Genomic DNA, 19,405 nt, shown 5'->3' with positions numbered 1-19,405 from the left:
TTCAGGTCTTTAACCCTCGACTGAGCCGCAGAATCGTCACCGTGTCCCTAAAACCACCTTCAGGCGTCACTAAAGTCCACCTTCCCGAACCCACAGGGGTCTGGAAACATCATCTTCTGCTCCGACAGCAGCTCGTCGGTGACCGTCAGCTCCTCCAGCTCTGTGGTCAGGTGGTCGGTGCTTTCCACCAGTGAGGTGTCCTTCACGGCGCTGTAGGTAAGGGCCACGCTGTAGGCGGCGGGTTTATCTGAGCCCTTCCTTCCACAGCGGCAGATCTTACGGAAAGCGGCGCGAAACTTCTGAGACATGGCGTTGTAGATGACCGGGTTGATGGCGCTGTTCAGGTAGACGCAGATCCTGCAGAAAAGCACGAACCAGTTGTCCAGATAGGCGTGTTCCAGGAAGGAGTTGACCACCACCAGGGTGCGGTACGGCATCCAGAGCAGGGCGAAGAGGATCACCACCACCGCCAGCATCTTGGTCACCTACCGGGGGGGAGGGGGGGGGGACATGAGAGGTGCGGTGATGAAACACTCTGCTAACAGATCAATTTGATCAATATTCCTAATCTGACCAAATAAGAACATGACGTCTGAGTCGTGGTGAAGAAGAGATACTCCACCCGTAAAACTCATCTGAGCAGGAAACCGCACGCGCTTCGGGAGAAATGAATAAACAGAATTTACATGAAAAAAAGCTGAAATAATCTGGATTTTTAGCAGATTATCTTCCAACGCCACTAAAGCAGCGCTGCCAGGGCCGGTTCTCACTGCTGCTGTGTGGTCCGGACCGCTGTCGGCTCCCAGGGACAGTACGGTTCATTTGGCGCGGTGTGAACGCAAACCGAACTCTGCTGCGGACCGAAGAAACGAACTCGAGTTCGCTTAAAGTCGGAGGTCTCGGTTGGCTTTCAAACCGTCCAGGGACCAATCAGAAACGTCTGCCAGCTGGAATAAAGCCTGAAGAAGAAGCAGGATGTGATGCAGCTTGTTGTTTAGAAGGAAGACCAGAGTCCTGAACTGGTCCAGTTTTACCGACCCGAACCCACCCAGATGACTGAACCCGGCCGTTCGTGTAGAACCATCGATCGGAACCACGCTTACTCATTTATTAACTGTAAATCCAGCCTGTCACTCCTTCATTTTTTATTTCTACTGTAATTAATGATGTTTTGTCATTTTCAGTTAAATAAACAAGTTAAAGACGATTTATTGTTGAATTGATGAGGAATTATTATTATAGTTATTATTAATAATATTATGAAAATGATTATTTTCTTCCTTAGTATGTGTATGTATGTATAAGTGTGTGTATGTACATATGTATGTATAGGTATGCACATATATTTTATCTTTCGTTTGTTTAAAATTAAATATTTAAACTTTAAACAGTAAAATGTTTAAAGATTTATTTTAAGCAGAACTTGCATAATAGCGGCCTGAACCACGAGACCACCTCCCTTTAGCCTGTTATTTTATTCATGTTGCCGGGGGAACGCTGCATGAAGCAGATATCCTCCACCGTCCCTTGCTTCAGATGGAGAGAACTGCTCCACAATAAAAGCAGTCTGGAAAACCTCCTGCAGGCCTTCACAATAAAGCGCCTGGTCAGTAAAACTCTCATCACGTCCACAAAAATAAGACAGAAAAGGAAATCCTGCGACCCGCCGATGATACATAAATGATGTTTAATGCGTGGTTTTTACCTGATAAACGGTCTTTCTGTAGGAGTCGTCCCCCCCACCCTCCCCTGCAGAGACCAAACGTTTGGTCCAGTTTGAACACAAACCGAAGGAAACTGAGAGATTCATCAGACATCAGGATGGTGTGTTCACTTGGGTGTGTCACTTTGGGCTGTTCTATGCCTACAAATAGCTGCACTCACCTGGACGCTTCACCTGTCTCAGAGCAGTGGGTCAGAAGTTATGCAAGTCATGCATCATGTTCCTTTTATTCATTTACATACACTGAATAATATGAATGGATTTTACTTTCTTGTGAAATTGAAAATAAACGAACGAGACACGAAGACGTTGAACTGTAGCGCGCTCCATCAGGTATCTCCCCTGTTTGGCGTTCTGCGGCTGATGAAGAAGGTTGTTTTGGGAAGTTTGTGGCAAACACCCCCCCCGACCATCCTGGCCCTCTTAAGCTGTGTTTCTGACTCTGATGCCACATAGACATCTGTTATTTACATCTCTGCTGCTTCCCAAGGCTGAAAAACCACACAGCATTTTTATCAGCCCCACTTCATCACTTTGCTCCACCGCGTCACGCGCTAGCAACTGGATATCAACTAGCGCTGGGCGATTAATCGGGTTTTAATCTCAGTACGATCTGGGTTTCCAACAATGATAAAAATAAAAGTGTGTGATTATTTTTCTCTCTGCAGTTTCCTCTCCTGCTGTCTTCAGCTGCTAATCGAGCGTCTCTGGCGTTGCGGCGCTGTGCTGTAAACTCCTCCCACAGCCGCTTTGCTTTCATTCAGACACTGTTGCCAACTTGGAGACTTTCTCGCTAAATCTGGAGACTTTTTCTGTTAAAAGTGACAAATCTAACAGCTTTTACTGGAGTTATTAGAGACTTTTCTGGTGTTTTGGCGACTGACTTGAAGGCACATATTGTTCTGCAGTTACTGTAAGGAAGGAGCAGCGGGAGCCTCTCCCGTCCTAAAGCACTCCCAGGCGGCCAGTCTCAGTCGGCTCCGGCTGCAGGTCAATGTAGAATAACTGCAGTAGGTTGTGGAAGTTCACCTAAACATAGTTTATACCATTGTCAGTGACAAATGGCTGCATTATTTTCCTATACATAGTTCGGCCAGTTAAACACTGTAACATCCCTCCGTTATGGGGCGTTACCATAGCAACGCGTTAACCAGCTGGTTCAGATCAGCCGTCTTTTAACAGGTGAATGAGAGAAACGCGCTGCAGCCTGACAGCGGTTGTTTGGCATAAAACGTACATCCAGACCAACGTAAAATAGTTCCTATATAAGCGGTAAAAGCGGATTAAACAAGTCGGAACCGTGCATTAGACGGTTATAATGCACGACACGGAGTCTAGAACACCACGACGCGCAGCGTTGTTTATAAATACTGGATAATTGGGTTAAATAATCCAGATCTCAATTTCAGTCAAAATAATCGTGATTATAATTTTTGTCATAATCGAGCAGACCTAATATCAACACACCTGTGAACTCTCAGAGTCTTGTTTTCAAGCCGTTTAACCAGGAGGAATTAAACTTCCTCCAAAAGAAGTTCGCTGGTTTACGAAACCCAGATCATCGGTCTGGAGGAGGTCACACCCCCACATGACCGGAGAGAAAAAACAATCAGCATGACGCAGCCAGAACCGGAGCAGCGACGCGACCGCTGACAAGCTGAAGACCTCACAAAATGTTTAACCCCAAAGTAAATTAGCGAATGGGGCTTGCACTGCAGGAAAATCAACAAGGCCCCATGTAGCTTCCCACCAAATTCTGGATCCGCACACGTTTTTCTTTGGTTGTGGGTGTGAGGTTATTTCCAGTGGCCTTGGGATTTAGCTCAGCAACATCCTGCCTGACCACGCGGGCCACAGAAACTTCATGGATCCTCACGCAAACTCGCACTAATTATTAAAAACATAAAGTGCAGACATGATGTTAAAAAGGGCTTTCACTCATTTTTGTGTCCCTGCTTGGGCCCCCCATCGGGAATATCTAGAGCCGCCCCTTTCACCGACGCTACTTTCCATGTTCTGAATTCTTCGTATATATATTTTTTTTCATTTATTTCCTGTGAATAAACCTGTGTGGACGTGATGGTTCTCGGGTCACCAGCTCACCTGTCTGCGGGAGGTGGCGGTGGAGCTGGAGTGGCGGGAGTTCTTGCAGCTCGCGCCCTTCACGGCGTGGTTGTTGAGTCCGTTCTTCTTCTTCTTGTCTTTGGGGTCGGAGGGCAGCGGGTTGAGGAAGAGGATCCGGGCGATGAGTCCGTACAGAACGGCGGAGAGCAGCAGCGGCAACACGAAGAACACGCCGAAGTCAAAGAAGTAAACGGGCAAATAAAACCTGCGCGGAACTCTGTAGCCGCAGCTGGTGATGGTCACGTTGTCGTACCGCAGCTGCTGGATGTCCGACAGGTAGAACCACATCAAGCAGTACATGGAGGTGAAGAGCCAGACCAGCAGGATGATCTTCTTCGCCCTGGACAGAGTGCAGAGAAACTGGGCTTTGATGGGGTGGCAGATGGCGATGTATCTCTCTATGGTGAACGCGGTGATGGAGCACGAGGACGCGTTGATCCCGAGGTACTGGAAGTAGGTGATGCAGAGGCAGCCGTAGTGTCCGAACACCCAGGTCCCAAAGATGCTGTCTGTGATGGCGGGAAGACCAGCCGCTGTCAGGACCATCAGGTCCGCCACAGCCAAGCTGACCAGATAGCAGTTGGTGGGGGTCCTCATGTGCTTCGTGGTGAGCACCACCAGGATGACCATGACGTTCCCAACGATTCCCAACGCACAGATCACGAGAAGTAGAAAGCTGCTTATCACCTTGTACTGCAGGCTGTAGTCCACCCAAGTCCCCAAAGTTTGGTTTCCTTCCGGGGAAGACGTGAAGTTCAACATCTTTTCTTCTTATTTCTCAGCTGTTCCAATGCACCGGAGACGCTTTACGCGCAGCAGCAGCGAGGAATCCTGCAGCTTCACGCAGCTGGAAACGCGTGTCCCGAGCTGGAACCACAGTAAAACGGAAGATGGTAAAGAGCTGAGCCTAAAAACCTCCCCGCAGTGACGGACAGCCGCTCGCGCGCGGCTGTAACTCCGCGGACGCGCTGTGCGTAAAACTGCCTCCAGTCAGAACACTGTGTGTGCGTCGCACAGATGGCGGATCGCTTTTTGAGCCGTCCTCCTGGCTCCTGCTCTCCTGTACGCATGCGAGAGGATTAGCTCGTCGTTTTGGTGAGCAGACCTCCCCCAGTCAGGAGAAGCAGCTGCTCCAACGCCACAATGCGCACGAGTTTTCTGTCACTCACAAATAAGCTTCAGACATCTCAGGAGGCGCCAGTTCAGCACACAGCTGCTCCAAAATGGAACAAACTGCATCTACAGCGCGTTGGAGCTGATGGCGCTGACCCGGTTCGGTTCGGCACTTCTTCTCATAACGCATTTTGACACTTTAATGTGTTTTTAGTCACACATTTGCTAAAATAAGTTAAAATGTTCATAAATTATGATGAAGATTCTAGTGGGTTTATATCTGATGGATGAATTATGTAGTCCAACGTTATAAATAATGAACTTTGATCATATTTAAACTGGAACTCTAAGATAAAAGTTTCTCTTTGAAATTCCAACATGAGAATAATTCATTCAGCTTAAAAACATTCAGATTAGTTCATCATTATAATAAGAATTTTAGTTCCACCTCATCACCATGAGAATCTCCCGTTCCACCTCATCACCATGAGAATCTCCCGTTCCACCTCATCACCGTGAGAATCTCCCGTTCCACCTCATCACCGTGAGAATCTCCCGTTCCACCTCATCACCGTGAGAATCTCCCGTTCCACCTCATCACCGTGAGAATCTCCCGTTCCACCTCATCACCGTGAGAATCTCCCGTTCCACCTCATCACCGTGAGAATCTCCCGTTCCACCTCATCACCGTGAGAATCTCCCGTTCCACCTCATCACCGTGAGAATCTCCCGTTCCACCTCATCACCTTGAGAATCTCCCGTTCCACCTCATCACCATGAGAATCTCCCGTTCCACCTCATCACCATGAGAATCTCCCGTTCCACCTCATCATGATGAGAATCTCCCGTTCCCCCTCATCACCATGAGAATCTCCCGTTCCACCTCATCACCGTGAGAATCTCCCGTTCCACCTCATCACGATGAGAATCTCCCGTTCCACCTCATCACGATGAGAATCTCCCGTTCCCCCTCATCACCATGAGAATCTCCCGTTCCACCTCATCACCATGAGAATCTCCCGTTCCACCTCATCATGATGAGAATCTCCCGTTCCACCTCATCACCATGAGAATCTCCCGTTCCACCTCATCACCATGAGAATCTCCCGTTCCACCTCATCATGAGAATCTCCCGTTCCACCTCATCACCATGAGAATCTCCCGTTCCCCCTCATCACCATGAGAATCTCCTGTTCCACCTCATCACCATGAGAATCTCCCGTTCCACTTCATCATGATGAGAATCTCCCGTTTCACCTCATCATGATGAGAATATCCCGTTCACCCTCATCACCATGAGAATCTCCCGTTCCACCTCATCACCGTGAGAATCTCCCGTTCCACCTCATCACCGTGAGAATCTCCCGTTCCACCTCATCATGATGAGAATCTCCCGTTCCACCTCATCATGATGAGAATCTCCCGTTCCACCTCATCACCGTGAGAATCTCCCGTTCCACCTCATCACCGTGAGAATCTCCCGTTCCACCTCATCACCGTGAGAATCTCCCGTTCCACCTCATCACCGTGAGAATCTCCCGTTCCACCTCATCACCGTGAGAATCTCCCGTTCCACCTCATCACCATCAGAATCTCCAGGTCCACCTCATCACCATGAGAATCTCCAGGTCCACCACATCACCATGAGAATCTCCCGTTCCACCTCATCACCATGAGAACTCCCGTTCCACCTCATCATGATGAGAATCTCCCGTTCCACCTCATCACCATGAGAATCTCCCGTTCCACTTCATCATGATGAGAATCTCCCGTTCCACCTCATCACCATGAGAATCTCCCGTTCCACTTCATCATGATGAGAATCTCCCGTTCCACCTCATCACCATGAGAATCTCCAGGTCCACCTCATCACCATGAGAATCTCCCGTTCCACCTCATCACCATGAGAACTCCCGTTCCACCTCATCATGATGAGAATCTCCCGTTCCACCTCATCACCATGAGAATCTCCCGTTCCACCTCATCATGATGAGAATCTCCCGTTCCACCTCATCACCATGAGAATCTCCAGGTCCACCTCATCACCATGAGAATCTCCCGTTCCACCTCATCACCATGAGAACTCCCGTTCCACCACATCTTGATGAGAATCTCCCGTTCCACCTCATCATGATGAGAATCTCCCGTTCCACCTCATCACCATGAGAATCTCCGTTCCACCTCATCATGATGAGAATCTCCCGTTCCACCTCATCACCATGAGAATCTCCCGTTCCACCTCATCATGAGAATCTCCCGTTCCACCTCATCATGAGAATCTCCCGTTCCACCTCATCACCATGAGAATCTCCCGTTCCACCTCATCACCATGAGAATCTCCGTTCCACCTCATCATCATGAGAATCTCCCGTTCCACCTCATCATGAGAATCTCCCGTTCCACCTCATCACCATGAGAATCTCCCGTTCCACCTCATCACCATGAGAATCTCCCGTTCCACCTCATCACCATGAGAATCTCCCGTTCCACCTCATCACCATGAGAATCTCCCGTTCCACCTCATCATGATGAGAATCGGAGGACAGTGAACTCATCGTCATGGTGGAGATGAAATGAGCTCCTGAGTGGTTTAGTTTTCCTACCCAACGGTTCATCTGCAACAGTTTCAGAACTGTCACATGTTGCAGCAGGTTGTCATGGTTTCCGTGCCTTATACGGTCGCATTTCCTGTCATTTTTCCACTCAAAGACACCTGAATCCAGCTGCAGTCCTGCATGTCTCCCTGCTCCAACGCAGAATTTCATAGACTGTTGGATAAAAAAGTTACCTAGAGAACGAGTACTGGTCCTGAGTCAGAGCCGACTCTTGTTCTGCAGGTACTCTTATCTGAACTTGTTTTGGAGTTCTGGCCCAGATGGAGGTTCTCCTTCCTGGTTCTGGTTCTGATGGAGGTTTTCCTTCATGGTTCTGGTTCTGATGGAGGTTTACCTTCCTGGTTCTGGTTCCGACGGAGATTTTCCTTCCTGGTTCTGGTTCAAATGGAGGTTTTCCTTCCTGGTTCTGGTTCCGATGGAGGTTTTCCTTCATGGTTCTGGTTCTGATGGAGGTTTACCTTCCTGGTTCTGGTTCTGATGGAGGTTTACCTTCCTGGTTCTGGTTCCGATGGAGATTTTCCTTCCTGGTTCTGGTTCAAATGGAGGTTTTCCTTCCTGGTTCTGGTTCCGATGGAGGTTTTCCTTCATGGTTCTGGTTCTGATGGAGGTTTACCTTCCTGGTTCTGGTTCCGATGGAGATTTTCTTTCCTGGTTCTGGTTCCGATGGAGGTTTTCCTTCCTGGTTCTGGTTCTGATGGAGGTTTACCTTCCTGGTTCTGGTTCAGATGGAGATTTTCCTTCCTGGTTCTGGTTCAAATGGAGGTTTTCCTTCATGGTTCTGGTTCTGATGGAGGTTTACCTTCCTGGTTCTGGTTCCGATGGAGATTTTCCTTCCTGGTTCTGGTTCAAATGGAGGTTTTCCTTCCTGGTTCTGGTTCCGATGGAGGTTTTCCTTCATGGTTCTGGTTCTGATGGAGGTTTACCTTCCTGGTTCTGGTTCCGATGGAGATTTTCCTTCCTGGTTCTGGTTCAAATGGAGGTTTTCCTTCCTGGTTCTGGTTCCGATGGAGGTTTTCCTTCCTGGTTCTGGTTCAAATGGAGGTTTTCCTTCCTGGTTCTGGTTCCGATGGAGGTTTTCCTTCCTGGTTCTGGTTCCAATGGAGGTTTTCCTTCCTGGTTCTGGTTCCGATGGAGGTTTTCCTCCCTGGTTCTAGTCCAAATGCAGGTTTTCTTTCCCGGTTCTGGTGGAAGTTTTCCTACCTGTTCTGGTTCCGTCATCCTCTCATGAAGCTGATCAGAAACCAGTCCAGAGACATGGTTTACTGGGACTCGGGACTCATTTCTTCCTTCAGGACTAACAGGAAGCACCAGGACCTGTTCCCCTTTAGGGTCCGAACCAAAGTCCCTGTCAGTGGACCCGGGTGGGCCACGTTGGGAGTCCAGGACAGACATCCAGACATCAGGGTCCAGGTCAGATTTGCTGGACCAGTATAACATCTGAAACCTGGATGTTGACCAGCAGGGAAACCAGTTCAGCACATCTTCAGTAGATTAAAATCCAAACAACCTGAATGAACAAAGAGCGTTGCAGCGACCCGTTGTAGCATCCTGCTGTCTTCTCTGCAAGGCGCTGTGGAGGAGGGACACTCTCCTCCTCACCAACTGTTCAGGAACTGGCTGAGGACGGCGCCGCGCTGCCAGATCCTGCTTTATTTAGTTGCCATTGCTTCCAGCGCCGAGGCTGCCAGTCCTCCGTCCTCAGCAGCAGGTGGAGCTGGACGGCAGGGAGTTGCATAACCACGCCGCCCCCTCTCCTCCAGACAAGAAGCACTTCATCTGGTTTTCATCCACTTTCATGCATCTAAACGGACCCGGATGGCAGGGGGGACAGTTTAAGGCATCGGGCAGAGACGGACTGAAGCAAAGTTTCTCTTTGAGCTGAAGGCTGAACTTAGAGAAAACAATCAGCTGTTTCTAAACAGCCTTCGATATGAAGGTTTAATGTCCAGAGGAGACATTTCTGTCATGTTCACTTTATCTGTTTAATATTCCCTGCAGCATCATCAGCTCCGAGCTCAGACATGATCCAGCATCTTCACTTCATTCATGTCCTGCAGCGGAGAAAGCAGCAGAAGAAGAGTTCTGCCGCCATCTGGAGGACGAAGCTGCTCAGCACCACATTGCAGGGAAACCGGGTCGCATCACTGGGTCGCATCAACGGGTCGCATCAACAGGTCACATCAACGGGTCGCATCAACAGGTCACATCAACGGGTCGCATCAACGGGTCGCATCAACAGGTCACATCAACGGGTCGCATCAACAGGTCACATCAACGGGTCACATCAACGGGTCGCATCAACGGGTCGCATCAACGGGTCGCATCAACAGGTCGCATCAACGGGTCGCATCAACAGGTCGCATCAACGGGTCGCATCAACGGGTCGCATCAACAGGTCACATCAACGGGTCGCATCAACAGGTCGCATCAACGGGTCGCATCACTGGGTCGCATCAACGGGTCACATCAACGGGTCGCATCAACGGGTCACATCAACGGGTCGCATCAACGGGTCGCATCAACGGGTCACATCAACGGGTCACATCAACGGGTCGCATCAACGGGTCACATCAACGGGTCGCATCAACGGGTCGCATCAACAGGTCACATCAACGGGTCACATCAACAGGTCACATCAACGGGTCGCATCAACAGGTCACATCAACGGGTCGCATCAACAGGTCACATCAACGGGTCACAACGGGTTGCATCAACGGGTCGCATCAACAGGTCGCATCAATGGGTCGCATCAACAGGTCACATCAACGGGTCACATCAACAGGTCACATCAACAGGTCACATCAACGGGTCGCATCAACGGGTCGCATCAACAGGTCGCATCAACGGGTCGCATCAACAGGTCACATCAACGGGTCACATCAACAGGTCACATCAACAGGTCACATCAACGGGTCACATCAACAGGTCACATCAACAGGTCACATCAACGGGTTGCATCAACGGGTCGCATCAACAGGTCGCATCAACGGGTCGCATCAACAGGTCACATCAACGGGTCACATCAACAGGTCACATCAACAGGTCACATCAACGGGTCACATCAACGGGTCGCATCAACAGGTCACATCAACGGGTCACATCAACGGGTCACATCAACAGGTCGCATCAACGGGTCGCATCACTGGGTCACATCAACGGGTCACATCAACGGGTCACATCAACGGGTCGCATCAACAGGTCACATCAACGGGTCACATCAACAGGTCACATCAACGGGTCACATCAACGGGTCACATCAACAGGTCGCATCAACGGGTCGCATCACTGGGTCACATCAACGGGTCACATCAACGGGTCACATCAACGGGTCGCATCAACAGGTCACATCAACGGGTCACATCAACAGGTCACATCAACGGGTCACATCAACGGGTCGCATCAACAGGTCACATCAACGGGTCACATCAACGGGTCGCATCAACAGGTCACATCAACGGGTCACATCAACGGGTCGCATCAACAGGTCACATCAACGGGTCACATCAACAGGTCACATCAACGGGTCACATCAACGGGTCGCATCAACAGGTCACATCAACGGGTCACATCAACAGGTCGCATCAACGGGTCGCATCACTGGGTCGCATCAACGGGTCGCATCAACGGGTCACATCAACGGGTCGCATCAACGGGTCGCATCAACGGGTCGCATCAACGGGTCGCATCAACGGGTCACATCAACGGGTCACATCAACGGGTCGCATCAACGGGTCACATCAACAGGTCGCATCAACAGGTCGCATCAACGGGTCGCATCACTGGGTCGCATCAACGGGTCGCATCAACGGGTCGCATCAACGGGTCACATCAACGGGTCGCATCAACGGGTCACATCAACAGGTCGCATCAACGGGTCGCATCAACGGGTCGCATCAACGGGTCACATCAACGGGTCGCATCAACGGGTCGCATCAACGGGTCGCATCAACAGGTCACATCAACGGGTCCCATCAACGGGTCGCATCAACAGGTCACATCAACGGGTCGCATCAACGGGTCACATCAACGGGTCACATCAACGGGTCGCATCAACGGGTCGCATCAACGGGTCACATCAACGGGTCGCATCAACGGGTCGCATCAACGGGTCACATCAACGGGTCGCATCAACGGGTCGCATCAACAGCATCAACAGGTCGCATCAACGGGTCGCATCACTGGGTCGCATCAACGGGTCACATCAACGGGTCGCATCAACGGGTCACATCAACGGGTCACATCAACGGGTCGCATCAACGGGTCGCATCAACGGGTCGCATCAACAGGTCACATCAACGGGTCGCATCAACGGGTCACATCAACGGGTCGCATCAACGGGTCGCATCAACGGGTCGCATCAACGGGTCACATCAACAGGTCACATCAACGGGTCGCATCAACAGGTCACATCAACGGGTCGCATCAACAGGTCACATCAACGGGTCACGTCAACGGGTCGCATCAACAGGTCACATCAACGGGTCGCATCAACAGGTCACATCAACGGGTCACATCAACAGGTCACATCAACGGGTCGCATCACTGGGTCGCATCAACGGGTCACATCAACGGGTCACATCAACGGGTCCCATCACTGGGTCGCATCAACAGGTCACATCAACGGGTCGCATCAACAGGTCACATCAACGGGTCACATCAACAGGTCACATCAACGGGTCACATCAACGGGTCGCATCAACGGGTCACATCAACAGGTCGCATCAACGGGTCGCATCAACGGGTCGCATCAACGGGTCGCATCAACAGGTCACATCAACGGGTCACATCAACGGGTCGCATCAACAGGTCACATCAACGGGTCACATCAACAGGTCGCATCAACGGGTCGCATCAACGGGTCGCATCAACAGGTCGCATCAACGGGTCGCATCAACGGGTCGCATCAACGGGTTACATCAACGGGTCGCATCAACGGGTCGCATCAACGGGTCGCATCAACGGTTCTGTTCTGTCGGAGTGGATGATCGCTGAGCTGCAGGATGTTTCTGATGAATCCGTTCTTCATCATCTAGAAATGAATCAGGAATCTGAATCGTCTATTTACATGTTTACCGACTTCCTGGTTCAGGTTTACGTAACAAACCGATAGTTCTGAACGTCTGAGTTTCTCTTCTTCCTCAGCTGGAATCCCTGATCCTGTCATCACCACCTCCATCAATCCAGGTTTTCCTTCCTGGTTCTGGTCAAGATGGAGGTTTTCCTTCCTGGTTCTGGTCCTGATGGAGGTTTTCCTTCCTGGTTCTGGTCCTGATGGAGGTTTTCCTTCCTGGTTCTGGTCAAGATGGAGGTTTTCCTCCCTGGTTCTGGTCCAATGGAGCTTTTTCTTCCTGGTTCTGGTCCAATGGAGCTTTTTCTTCCTGGTTCTGGTCCAATGGAGGATTTCCCCCCTGGTTCTGGTCCAATGGAGGATTTCCCCCCTGGTTCTGGTCCAATGGAGGGTTTTCTTCCTGGTTCTGGTCAAGATGGAGGTTTTCCTTCCTGGTTCTGGTCCTGATGGACGTTTTCCTTCCTGGTTCTGGTTCTGATGGAGGTTTTCCTTCCTGGTTCTGGTTCTGATGGAGGTTTTCCTTCCTGGTTCTGGTTCTCATGGAGGTTTTCCTTCCTGGTTCTGGTCAAGATGGAGGTTTTCCTCCCTGGTTCTGGTCCAATGGAGCTTTTTCTTCCTGGTTCTGGTCCAATGGAGCTTTTTCTTCCTGGTTCTGGTCCAATGGAGGATTTCCCCCCTGGTTCTGGTCCAATGGAGGGTTTTCTTCCTGGTTCTGGTCAAGATGGAGGTTTTCCTTCCTGGTTCTGGTCCTGATGGAGGTTTTCCTTCCTGGTTCTGGTCCTGATGGAGGTTTTCCTTCCTGGTTCTGGTTCTGATGGAGGTTTTCCTTCCTGGTTCTGGTCCTGATGGAGGTTTTCCTCCCTGGTTCTGGTCCTGATGGAGGTTTTCCTTCCTGGTTCTGGTTCTGATGGAGGTTTTCCTTCCTGGTTCTGGTCCTGATGGAGATTTTTCTCCCTGGTCCTGGTCCTGATGGAGGTTTTCCTTCCTGGTTCTGGTCCAGATGGAGGTTTTCCTTCCTGGTTCTGGTCCAGATGGAGGTTTTCCTCCCTGGATGTTCTGGTTAGATGTAACAGAGCTGAAACAGAACTTCTGACCTCGTTGTGGGGAAATGTTTTTAAAATTCATCCGACTTTAAATCCAGATGTTCCTGCAGTTGTTCACGAACTGCACGAAAAAGCGAAAAGCGAAAAACGGTCAACAAAAATTACGGCTACCCAGCTGCCTCTCCCAAAAACCATTTCCCCAAGTGAGAGTGTACCTTTTAAAACTTTGCGCCACCCACATGCACTTACACCTAACCGCGCCCACACACTCGCGCATAGTGCTCCACAGAATACATGTCTTCTATACACCAGCCCCTAATTATTGATTTCTACAATAATTCAACAAACATGGAATTAGAAGACATAGTTATCACATAACCAATCCAAATATATATATATATATATATATATATACATATATATATATACATATATATATATATATATATATATATATATATATATATATATATATATATATATATATATAAATATACACACATATAAATGGCATGAGAGTATCACAGTCAATGAAAATACAACATAGCAATTTTCTTTCTTCTGGTCACCATTTTGACCAATAGGCTCAAAGTCACTTCAGTCAATAGATGGTCACGCCGGTCCAAAAAACAGCAAAAACAAAGTCACTAATTTTCCAGAGGACCAGGTGGGTCCTTATGCGCTATCTGCCTCCATCAACAGACACACCTTGGTAATAGGTCGGTCCAAACAGCTAGTCTTGGTTTTAACCCGGATCTGGCGGACCAATCCCCTTTTATCAGGAAAAGTCTCCAACACTCGTCCCATAATCCAAGAGTTTCGAGGAGCTGTGCTGTCCACGATGATCACAACATCTCCAGGAATGAGATTCCGATTGACTCCAGCCCAACGCTGGCGCTCCTGCATCAGAGGCAAGTATTCTTTAGTCCACCGTTTCCAAAAAAGGTCTGACATATACTGAACTTGTCTCCATCTCCTCTTAGCATAAACATCGGTTGGCTGGAATACTCCTGGTGGTAATGAAGGTAAGTTCTTTTGCAGCAGCAGGTGATTAGGTGTTAAAGCCTCCAGGTCATTTGGATCTGTGGATGCTTTTGTGATTGGCCTGCTGTTCACAATGGCTTCAACTTCACACAGCACAGTTTGAAGACCTTCCTCGTCCAAATGTTGTACTTTTAAAGTCAAATTGAGCACTTTCCTCACAGATCGAATGAGCCTTTCCCACGCTCCTCCATGATGGGATCCTGTTGGTGGGTTGAAAGTCCACTTGATGCCCTTCTGTAGCAGCAAGTTATTAATCTGCATCTGATTCCATTGTTCAATTGCCATCTTTAGCTCCCTTTCAGCTCCAATAAAGTTTGTGCCATTATCAGAACGCAGTTCCTTCACCTGTCCCCTCCTGGCAATGAAGCGCCTGAGAGCATTAATAAAGGAATCCGTGTCCAACGATGATGCTATTTCGATGTGGACAGCCCTTGATGCGAGGCAGGTGAACAGTACACCATACCGTTTTACGATACTCCTCCTGCTTTTCACCTCAAATGGGCCGAAGTAATCCACTCCCACGCAGGTGAATGGTGGCTGGTCTGGTTGTATTCTGTCTTTTGGCAAATCTGCCATCTGCTGGCAAACAGGGGAAACGTTTTGTCTTCTGCAGATGGTGCATCTCGACAAAACACCTTTAATTGCGGACTCTCGATCTCCTCTGGGAAACATCTCTTCTGGGAAAACTTTATTATTGCAAGCTCAGCTTCTTCAAGATCTTCCACGGTGAGGCGGGAGCTTGTTTGCAGCTCCTTTCTTTTCTTGTAACGGTACAACAGCCATTTTTTATACCTTAGCATCCACGCCACAGACTTTCTCAAACGAGTCCAGGAGGAAAAGTAATGGATCAGGTGAGTAGTTGGATCTTCCTCAGTCTTCACAGCATTCACTGAGATGATGTTTTTTACTTCAGGATCATTCAGCGAGATCTGCTCACCTGCCTCAGGATTCGCAGGCCACTCACTCTCTGGCAGGCCTAAAAAGTGAGGTGCTGACACCCAGGCTGTATCCTTAAGGAAATTCTCCACCTTAACCCCACGGGAGGCAGCATCTGCTGGGTTTGACCCTGTGTCCACATATCTCCACTGATCCTGACGAGAAGATTTTAGAATCTCAGCCACTCTGTTTGCCACAAACACTTTGAACCTGGTTGTCTTGTTCCTGATGTACTTTAACACTGATTCACTGTCTGTCCAAAATACAGAGTCTTGTAAGTTGATGTGTAGTTCCTTTCTCCACAAAGTGTCCATGCGACTGGCCATTGTGGCTGCTACAAGTTCCATTCTGGGGATGGTAACTGCTTTCATCGGAGCCACACGTGACTTCCCCATGATAAAGGCAATGTGACTCTGGTGGTGCTTGTTTTGCAGCAGCAGATAGGTTACTGAACCGTACCCATCTTGGCTGGCATCACAAAAATGGTGTAATTGAGCTGTTATTACATCTCTAAAATCCACAGGTTTAAGGCATCTGTTTAGCCTAAAGTTGTCCAACAGATGAAGACCTTGTATCCAGTCAGTCCACCTTTTGGAGACTTCTTCAGGTATAGGCTCGCCCCAGCCAAGTGCTTTTCTACACAGGTCCCTTAAGATTAATTTAGCAACCAGTACAACAGGACTCAACATCCCCAAAGGATCGTAAATAGAGCTCAGTGTTGAAAGAATCCCTCTGCGTGTGAATGGCCTTTCCTGGAGCACAATCTTGAATTTGAACATGTCAAATTGAATGCACCATTCCACACCCAACACTCTCTCTACAGGCAAGGATGGCTGCTCGAAATCCAAATTCATGACTCCTTTAGCTCTGTTCATTTCTGGAATATGCTCTAGAACTTTTGGCCTGTTGCCTAGCCACTTCGTAAGGCAAAATCCACCCCTTTTACACAGAGCATCAAGTTCCCTGTACAAAGTGACTGCTTCCTCCTCAGTACACACAGATGCAAGGCAATCATCCACATAGAAACAATGCAGGATTTTATTAACCGTCTCCTCCTTAAACAGGTGTCCAAAATCCTCGGCACATTTCTTCAGTGCGAAATTGGCACAGGCAGGGGATGAGGTTGCACCAAATAGGTGTACCTTCATCCTGAACTCGACTGGCTTTTGGTCTAGCTCCCCCTGCGGCCACCACAGGAACCTCAGGTTGTCAGCATCCTCTGCAGGGACTCGCACCTGATGGAACATGGACTCGATGTCTGCCATGATAATGACAGGCTCCTTTCTGAATCGAGTAACAACTCCTATCAGTGAGCTAGTTAGATCAGGGCCTTGAAGTAGCTGATCATTGAGTGATTTCCCTTTAAAGCTGGCACCACAATCAAACACCACTCTCAGCTTCCCTTTAGTTGGATGACGGACGCCATGGTGTGGTATGTACCAGACTTTGCCGTTGCAACAATTCAACTCTTTCTCAGGCACCCTCTCAGCATAGCCCCTCGCAAGTAGGTCGTTCATGAAGGTGGTATACTCTGAGTGAAACAGTGAGTCTTTCTGAAACCTCCTTTTCAGGTAGTGCAACCTCTGTTCCACCACTTTCCTATTGTTAGGCATAATGACCTCTGGCTCTCTGAAAGGCAGACCGATCTGATAGTGACCATCCAGATGCTTTACAGACGTATTCACTAATTCCAGGAACCTTTGATCCTCTTTGGACAGACCTGGCTGCTCATCCATGGCAGTTTCAGGAAAATCATTCTTGAACTGTTGTTTCCACAGCTCATCCAGATGTATGACGGAGACTCTGTTTACTGTCACTGACTCACAGTCAATGGCCTGCCCACTGCCTCCTCCTGCCAGTGGTCCATTCACTGTCCAGCCCAGTACAGTCCTTATGGCATAAGGTCCATCATTCACACTGTGGATCACCTCCAATGCCTCCATGGCTTTAGGAATATTGGTTCCTATGAGCAGATCAATTCCTGCATCAATCTGAAGTAAGGTGAGGTGTTTTAAGTGTGGCCACATTCTCACATCCTTTTCTGTAGGTATGTTGCTCTGATATACCGGCATTGACTTCTGTGTGTAGGCTCTCGGCAAGTCAATAAAGTTGTCACAATTAAGTGCTGCTACCTCTAACTCAGGGACCACATTGCTGTTCACCACTCTTTCCTGACCCATGGTTCTCAGGAGAATGTTGGTCCTTTTTCCAGTGAGATGGAGTTTATGCAACAAGTCCTCTGTGCAGAATACCGCTGTGCTGCCTTGGTCCAGGAAAGCATATGTGCAGATAATTTTATTGCCCTTCTTTGCTTTGACCTGGACTGGCACGATAGGAAGTTTGCAGTTCTGCTCTCCAGCCCCTGTAAGACCACTCGAGACCAGGGTGTTGTCCACAGACTGCATGACATTTCTCCCAGTCTGATCAGCATTACTCACATTGTCCCTGTGTAAAACAGCTGGGTGTTTCATGCCACATTTGAAACAAGAGATCCTTCTACGGCATTCCTTACTGACGTGTCCTTTACACAGACAGCTATAACAGAATCCGTTGTCCTTTAAGAATCTCATCTTGTCTTTGTGAGCCATTCTTTCCAACTTCACACACTTCTCAAGTGAATGTCCTTCTTCACAGCAGGGGCATATGTGCCTCCTTGTTTGGTGAGTATCTTTGCTCTTATTCTCAGACAGACATTTCCTTTCCACAGGGTCTACAGTTGTGGCAAAACTTGTCCCTTTAATTCCAGGGTGGAGCTGGACTTTGAGTTTGCTTCCTCCTTTATGCATTGTTGGTGCATCGTGTATGTTGCCAAAAACTGGATCGGTGAGTATTTTCACTTGCCTTTCAACAAAGGCTGTAATGCCAATAAACCTTGCTCTTCTGCCTGATTACTCCTGAAGGTCGCAGGCATGACTTCTCCATTTTTCTCTCATCCTGTATGGCAGTTTCTTTATAATGTCCAGCATATTAGATGGTGTGTCCAGATCACGTAGGTATTGCACGTCCTCCATAGCATTACAGCAGCTGCGGAGAAAGAGACTGTATTCCGACAGAGCCTTCACATCCTCTGGTTTAATTTGTGGCCAAGACAATGGTCTTTCCATATAAGCCGATGCCACCTTCTGCTCATTTCCGTAACGCTCCTTTAATAGCGCCTTTGCTTTGAAATATCCTCTTTGTGCATCGATATATTGGCAACTTCTCACAAGCTCTTTTGCATTTCCTTTTGTGTATTGTTCCAAAAAATACAGTCGATCATAGTTGTTATTTGTATGACATTCCACTCCATATTCAAATGCTCTCATAAAAGAGTAAAACTTAAGAGGGTCGCCATCAAATACTGGGATTTCTCTTTTTGGAAGAGCAGACAGGCATTGCTGTTGTATGAGAAGTGATGTTATTTCATTCTGCTTTCTCATTATATCAAACTTGCCATTGCTGTCATCACAAAATGCATTTCCATTCTGCGTCAGTGCAGGAACAGATGGCTCTACTGTTGGAGGTGCGTCGTCACAGGTTTTCCTCTTCGGTTTTGTGGACAGCGATGGGATAAATTCTAATGCTTTCACATTAAGAAGTTTAGGCTTTTGTGGATGTTGTTTCTTTTCCAGGTAGGAGTTCATCCCGTCAGAAGCTCTTGATTTGTGACTTCCACTGACGATACTGCTTCTGGCTTTTAGCAAATTTAGAGTTGCCATTTTTTCAGCAATTTCAGTGTCCAACTGAAACTTCTCCTTTC

At 48.6% G+C, this 19,405-nt stretch overlaps 1 protein-coding gene across 1 annotated transcript; it reads right to left on the bottom strand.

The window, feature by feature from the left end:
- Nucleotides 1–59: 59 nt before the first annotated feature.
- Nucleotides 60–4,609, bottom strand: trhrb (thyrotropin-releasing hormone receptor b; the record flags this gene model as incomplete). The annotated part of the gene is made up of 2 exons (XM_079258395.1): nucleotides 60–485; nucleotides 3,827–4,609. The coding sequence occupies 2 exons, from the start codon at nucleotides 4,607–4,609 to the stop codon at nucleotides 60–62; spliced, it is 1,209 nt and encodes a 402-aa protein (XP_079114521.1).
- Nucleotides 4,610–19,405: the final 14,796 nt, after the last annotated feature.

This window comes from Telmatherina bonti (assembly GCF_933228915.1).
Source record: "Telmatherina bonti genome assembly, chromosome: 19".
NCBI lineage: Eukaryota > Metazoa > Chordata > Actinopteri > Atheriniformes > Telmatherinidae > Telmatherina > Telmatherina bonti.
This window is presented reverse-complemented; position numbering and strand designations above follow the sequence as displayed.